The sequence below is a fragment of the Oryzias melastigma genome, linkage group LG1 (genome assembly GCF_002922805.2).
Source record: "Oryzias melastigma strain HK-1 linkage group LG1, ASM292280v2, whole genome shotgun sequence".
Lineage (NCBI taxonomy): Eukaryota > Metazoa > Chordata > Actinopteri > Beloniformes > Adrianichthyidae > Oryzias > Oryzias melastigma.
The window spans coordinates 29,630,756-29,637,933 of record NC_050512.1 but is presented as its reverse complement, the minus strand read 5'-3'; the positions used below and the strand labels follow the sequence as shown (position 1 = coordinate 29,637,933).

General features: G+C 39.0%; 2 protein-coding genes and 1 long non-coding RNA gene across 3 annotated transcripts; 1 reads left to right on the top strand and 2 right to left on the bottom strand.

Annotated features, from left to right (window-relative positions):
* Nucleotides 1-608: 608 nt before the first annotated feature.
* On the top strand, nucleotides 609-1,370 carry LOC112157354 (histone H4). The gene has a single exon (XM_024290047.2). It carries the CDS (start codon nucleotides 610-612, stop codon nucleotides 919-921), a length of 312 nt encoding a protein of 103 aa, XP_024145815.1. The 5' UTR covers nucleotide 609; the 3' UTR covers nucleotides 922-1,370.
* A 552-nt stretch (nucleotides 1,371-1,922) lies between these two features.
* LOC112157296 (histone H1) lies at nucleotides 1,923-2,508 on the bottom strand (the record flags this gene model as incomplete). Its single annotated transcript, XM_024289966.2, is given in 1 exon segment — nucleotides 1,923-2,508. A coding segment is annotated over 1 exon segment (504 nt), but the record flags the coding sequence as incomplete, so codon positions are not given.
* Nucleotides 2,509-3,585: 1,077 nt separating this feature from the next.
* Nucleotides 3,586-5,655, bottom strand: LOC118599456. Its single transcript, XR_004948819.1, has 3 exons — nucleotides 5,580-5,655; nucleotides 5,431-5,485; nucleotides 3,586-4,984 (listed from the first exon to the last, which is right to left on the bottom strand). It is a non-coding gene; the product is annotated as an uncharacterized LOC118599456 (long non-coding RNA).
* Nucleotides 5,656-7,178: the final 1,523 nt, after the last annotated feature.

Genomic DNA, 7,178 nt, shown 5'->3' with positions numbered 1-7,178 from the left:
CCTGGCTCCACCTCCAACGTCCAAATTGTTTAATTGACAGATTCAGTGAAAGGGGTGTGGCTTCCCAACAACTCACTACTGATAAGTAGTGATAGAAATGACGACTCACATTGATTTGGTCCGCTTAGCTTACAAATGTCGTCTGGGCCTAAAATGCACAAAACTGCAGAATTTATACTATAGAAAAGTGGCAAATGAATTTACTTCATTTTGTTGGGACTCCTTTATTTATATTTATTTATTTTGAATAGTTTATTTTTTTAAACTTCTAGAAAGCTTGGTTAGCGATATCGATACCGATTTTTTTTTTCTACTCCGCAGAAATGATAGTTAGAGATGTCACAAGGTAGGTGGCAATGGCACAGCCTTGCTTTGTCCATCTCTATATGTGTCAATGGTTAATACTTTGGCAGGCTCATGCCTCCAATATTTGACTGCATTTTTACTATTGGTCACATGATGGCGCCACAGTGCCGGTTTAAGTAATAAAAAAAAATATGTCGAAGAAGAAAAGTTCCACCCCTGTTTCCAAACACGTCCGCGGATGATTAATAAAAACTAAAACTTGGCCATCGTAACTCTACATTCAGACATCTCAACTCTGGAACCATGAGCGGAAGAGGAAAGGGCGGCAAAGGACTCGGCAAAGGAGGCGCCAAGCGTCACCGTAAAGTCCTCCGTGATAACATCCAGGGAATCACCAAACCGGCGATCCGCCGTCTGGCTCGTCGCGGTGGAGTGAAGCGTATCTCCGGTCTGATCTACGAGGAGACCCGCGGTGTGCTGAAGGTGTTCCTGGAGAACGTGATCCGTGACGCCGTCACCTACACCGAGCACGCCAAGAGGAAGACCGTGACCGCCATGGATGTGGTGTACGCGTTGAAGAGACAGGGACGCACTCTGTACGGATTCGGCGGTTAAACTTTACCACCAACATTGAAACATCAAAAAAAGGTCCTTTTAAGGACCACCCACAATTTCTCAGAGATGTTGCCTAAATGTGTCTGTCTTGATGAGAGTAGGTGAATTGACATTAAAAAGAAGTGATTTAAATGGCAAGTTGGCAAGCATTGTGACTATATTGTAACATAAAATCAGGTTTTTAATATATAGATATATGAGTAGTGGACAGAAGTGTTGGTACCCCTCAGTTAAAGAAGGACAAACTCACAATTTTCACTGAAATCACTTGAAACTTACAAAAGTAACGAATAAAAATTTGAAAATTAAACAATTAAAATCAGCATCAATTTTTTGATTGTCGATTAATATAATTATTTAAAAAAACAAACTAATGAAACAGGCCTGGACAAAAATGATGGTACCTCAATAAAAGATTGTAAACTATTTGACCAGAGTGACATGATTAACTCAGGTGTGTCCTTTGATTGACATCACAGGTGTTTTATTGACTTTTGTAAGTTTTGAGTGATTTCAGTGAGAATTGTGGGTTTGTCCTTCTTTAACTGAGGGGTACCAACAATTTTGTCCACGTCTGGTCTATACTCTCTAAATATATTACTATTTTAGAATTTTTTTTTCTTCAACACTGATCAAGTTTGTTTTGTGCTATGTACACATTTGTAGTAGTATAATGTATTGATCTGCCCTTCAAAGATGCATTTTGTTATTGAACACAAATTAAGAGGTTTTTATACTGCAAATTATTAATAAAAAAAATAGGGACAAAAAACTAATAGCGTTTTCTACTAATGTGCTTATATGTAAAAGAGGACTGAGCTTCTGAGAGAAGAAGTGGTGGCTCTTAGAAGAGCCTTTTGGGGAAGAATTCAGCTGCTGTTTCTTCACTTCTTCTTGGCTGCTGTCTTCTTGGCTTTGGGCTTGGCTGCCTTCTTAGCGGGAGCTTTCTTGGCTGCGGGGGCTTTCTTCACCGCCTTCTTGGGGCTCTTTTTGGGGCTCTTGGTGGCTTTCTTGGGGCTCTTGGCTGCTTTCTTGGCCGCTGCTGCTGCGGGCTTCTTGACCTTCTTGGGAGACTTCTTGGCCGCTGCGGGCTTCTTGGCTGCTGCCTTGGGCTTCTTGGCCGCGGCGGGTTTCTTGGCGGCGGGCTTCTTGGCTTTCGGAGCGGCTTTCTTGGCTGCAGCCTTCTTGGGCTTCTTGGTTTCGGTGCTCTTGCTCATCTTGAAGGAGCCGGCAGCGCCGGTGCCCTTGGTGTGGACCAGAGTCCCCTTGGTCAGCAGGCTCTTGATGGCGGTCTTGACGCGGACTTTGTTCTTGTCCACATCGTAGCCTCCGGCCGCCAGAGCCTTCTTGAGGGCGGCGGCAGACACGCCGCTGCGCTCCTTGGAAGCGGCCACCGTCTTGACGATCAGCTCCTGGACGCTGGGACCGGCCTTCTTCGGCTTGGCGGCCTTCTTCTTGGCGGCTTTGGCCGGAGCGGCGGCGGGAGCTGGAGCTACTTCTGCCATGTTTGTCGCTGATCAACGATCCTGACACAGTTTGGAAAAGTCCGGCGCTGACGAGGCTCTTCAACACACCATGAGAACCGTGGAGACTCAACGCAGCGGCGGCTCGCGCGCGCGCGGCAGAATGGCGGAACTTGTGTTTTCTTCTCCGAGATAAAAGACTAAATAATCCGTTTTAGGGCGATACAGAAATCCCTAAATGAAGCATCCGACAGCGGACAAGAATCTCTTCAGTTTCAGCTCAAGTTTCGATCCGAATCCGCCTGCAGTTTATTTATAGAGCCTTCAGAAGTCACCCAAACCTCTGAAAGCTGGCCGCTGCTGAGCGACTTTAGCAACTATTTTCTCTTATTAAATGTTTTTTAAAACTTTTCAAATTTGTAAAAACACTGTTTATAATTGACCAACATGTTTTATTAACTCTTTAGAGTAACATAATGAATATAATGTTAGTCGTTTTGTAATAAAATGAAGTTTATCTGACGACAACAAACACAAAGATGGCAGCTGACTGCAGGAATAAATTAGATCTCAAACAAAACAAAGAAAGGTTAGTTTAGTTTATATCATGAAATTCCCAAAAGAAAATGTTCACTTTAACTTTCAGAAAAAAAATCTTGAAGAATTTTAGATAAACTTGCACATTTGACCAACTTTAATGTTTAGTTTCTGCAGACAAGCTGAAGCTTGAAATATTGAGACAAATATTGTTTGCAAGGAAAATGTTTCCTCATTTTAGGTATGAAAACGTATTTCTACATTTAAATGTGTCATGCATATTTTGACAAGTTCATATTATAAACAAGTTGTTTTTTTTAAAGTCTCCTATTTTTCTCATATTTTACTTGCTAATGTTTTAAATGTAAACGATACAATAATATATTGAAAATAAAAACAGAATGTAATAGATCTGCTAGATATTTCTTTTCAATGAAGACTATTTAGCAATTAAAAATTATACATTAAAATGTATACATGTAAATTTCATCTTCCTATGTATGTTAAAAAAAAGAGCAAAACGCTTGCTGAATAATTACATTTATAAAGAAAAAGCTTGAAAAGAAAATAAAGTTCATACATAAATATATACTGCTTCTGATCCAACATGATTTTGAGTAAAGAAATACTGAAACAGTTTTATTTTATTATTTTTTTAACACATTCATCAGTAGAATACATGCAACAAGAACAAGTTAAGAGCACCAAAAACGCAATTTGGTCAAGATAATGAGTTGATACCTGGTAATTTGGAGACATTTTTTTTCTTTCTCTTGAGATTTCCCAGGCAAACAGAAATCATTTTCTTGAGACATCAGAATTCCCTTTTTCTTATTTTGAGATCTGTATAAAACAGAACAGTGTTCTCACAAATATTTTTAGTAGTGGAGGCACATGTGGAGGTGAGGAATCAAGTAGGCTAACTTACATATGGCAGGTGGGCTAATTTGGACATAGATGTATGTCGTGCTGAGATGCTGAGAGGATATAGATGTATGCTGTGCAAAAAGGTTTGATGGTAGTTTTTTTTAGCAATAATCCTCTTGTTGGCTTCAGATTATACAGGTATGCAAGACCTCACAGAAAGACTAACAAATCCTTTTTACCCCCAAGGCATACTATGGCAACTGAAGTATAATCATAAAAAAAAAAAAATCAATCCACCCATCCATCCACCCAGTAGCTCAAACTATCTTGTTACATTAAGATGAAGAAAAATGACTAATAAACTGTTGCAAGAGAAAACCTATTTTAGACAAAAGATCCTGTTTGTATCTGGTTATCCTTTATTCATCAATTCTGCAGAAAAAGAGGAGTCAGAACAGTCTACAGAAAATCACATCTGATAGTGAAAGCAGTTTTATATTTTACCTACTTAAAAATACTAAACATGAAGATGATTTAGTTAAAAAATGTTTTGCTGTTTCTGATAAACTTATATACCGAAGGAAACATTTCAGGATAAGAAGTGGATGCATGCTGGTAAAAACGTTGAAACAGACACTTTTTTTTTTTGATTAGCATGTGACGTGCACAAATTTAAGATTTTTTGCAAAAACAAAAAATAAATAAATAAAAAATAGATGAAAAAAAAACATGAACACTAAAAAGTAATGAAAATTTTCTGCTGAACTAAATGTTAGAGAATAATAAAATTTAATATTTTAGTATTTTGTTTATCTGCTTTTTAAATAGATGTAACTTCACTCATCCTTTTTTATATTTAATTTGTTTAAGCACTAAGCAGTTAGTGGTTAAATAGATACCAGAAAATAAATGAGCTTATTAACAATTAATGCTAAAAAAATAAATTTTATTGGCAAACTTTAGACTTTTTTTTCCCACTACAATAAGTGGTTCAGAACATAATTTGCTGGACTTCCATTTGTTGTTTTCACAAACATTTTTAAGGACAGATAAAGAAAATCCTCCTCTAATTTATGGTGGAGTACAGAGTCTTCCTGGTCGTCAGAGAGGCGGATGCTGCAGTGGTGAAGCTCATGCTGCTCCTTTGCTGCTTCTGTTTCTGCCGATGGACTGTTGATGTCTGGACTCCTGTTGAGCTGCAGGACAAAAAGATCCAAAAACTTTCATATTTCTCACCCGGACTTAAACTTTCATCATTTTGCGGCTTTTGACTTTTTTGCCGTAAAATAATCCTCTTTAAAATTGGCAGCTCTTAAAACCTCTTTGTTTGGGAAAAGAAACATGAATTGATTACCGTACTCAAATTTTTAGAAAATAAGATCATATTAGAATATTTGACTATTTTTTAGGAAATTGTCACAAAAATGTAGATTTTGAACAACCTTCTCAAAGATCTTATATCTGCCTCTTAATATGTTTCCTCATCTCTATTTTATTTCTGCTTCATGCAGACAGACTTTAAACTCAGAGTTTAACTGAACATGAATAAATCCAGTAACAGCTCCATCTCTCTTTGTGAGCTCTCTGGAGGACGCCGCCTGACTGAAAGGCGCCTCACAAAGACAAAGCTAACCTTTCTCACCTGAGTTCTGTCGACAGGTCTGCCTTCATGGTGCTCTGTGACAAGTCTGTTTTTTCTGGTTTTAACAGTACAGGAAAGATAAAGGTCAGTCAGAAACACATAACTTAGTCCAAATGTTCAGACTGATTGGGTACAAAACAGTTCTTTACTTAATCCAGAAGAAAGTGGGGAGGAACAAAAAGAGCAAAACAGCAAATGTGATCCGTGCAGCTGTTGCTGATTGCCATGAACCTGGAAAAAGAAATTAAAACTTGTTTTATAGATAAACATATGTCGGAGTTTGAAAAAATTATGACAACAGAAGCATAGAAAGACTTTAAAAAACATTAGTTTGATGACAAGAATGAACAAACCCGTTTCTGGTTCAATCAGATGTAAACTGGACTGAAGGCTTCCTCTTCTGTTCTCTGCTTTACAGTAATAAAATCCACTGAGTTCAGCTCAGAAATCAAAGATGGTCCAGTTTGGTCCAGATGCTTTTGGTGAGTCTTCATCCTTCTTGAACCAGGTATAGTTAGCTGCTGGGTTAGCATCACTGCAGCAGGTCAGAGTCACTGACTGGAATGTGGTGAAAGGCCACTGTGTGGCAGCTCACCCTTATGTGAAAGTGCGTTGACCTTACATAATCCTTACAAATACTTCAAAATACACTTACCACACCCACACGGTATATTTTATTTTCATGACATCCCTTAAGGTGGCTGTACAAGAGGCAAGACACACATGTCCTTCCATAGAGAGGCGGCCACTCCTCTCTATGGACCCAGACCACCCAAAAACCTGCGGCACTTGTACATGACTAAGGCCCAATCTGAATTCTTCCCTTCTCCCCAGCCTTTCTCCTTCCCCCTTCATTTAGCCCTCCAAACGGAGAGTTTTGTAAAATAGTATCTCATATGTCGGACATCACTTTCGTTGGATGACGTCACTGATAATTGCCAATCCGCTAGCTTTGGCACGGACCTTCCAGCGCTTAAATATACATAACAAGTGCAGTTTTATAACTTTTAAAAGGTCATGCCACAACAAAAAGTAATTGCTTACATTTGAATTTAAACATCTGTGGTTCAGAGCCCACAAAGGTGAAGAAACGCGCTTCTAAGCGCGACGCGGTTTATCCTCATGATGGAGGACTTATTTACCCTCCGTTTTGGAGGGTCTTATGTAAAAAATACATTTCCCGGACACGACTATCAATTAAACCTTCAAATGTAGAGGAAGGGAGAAATGGAAGAGAGAAGGGTAGAATTTGGATTGGGCCTAAGACATTATGGAAATTAAATCTCAAAATGTACCTCTGCAGCAGCAGGAGGCTGCTTGAAAACAATCTGTCTGTCTCCATTTAAAACTTAAAAGTTAAAATCCCATTAGTGGTCATGCACCACAGTTTTGTGAATTTTGTTCTGCCTGTGGGAGTGGTGAGGCACAGACACAGCCGCGCTGGGGAACCATTTGGTGTTTTAACTCCCCAATCCAACCCCTTATTGTTGAGTGTAAAGCAGGGAGGCACTGGGTACCATTTTTAGTCTTTGGTATGACTCGGCCGGGATATGAACTCACGGCCTTCCAGTCTCAGAGCGGACACTATCACAAGACCACTGAGCTGGTTTGTACTCAATTACATACAAAATTAGTTAATATTAAATTTTATTGCAAACTGTTTTTATTAAGATGTGAAAAAAAAATGATTGTCACCTGTTACAGTTAGAAAGACTCCTGCTGAACCAACGAAACTCTTGCCTGGACGG

Excerpts from the sequence above, each read along its gene's own strand:
- LOC112157354 (XM_024290047.2), top strand. The coding sequence starts at position 610 with ATGAGCGGAAGAGGAAAGGGCGGCAAAGGACTCGGCAAAGGAGGCGCC.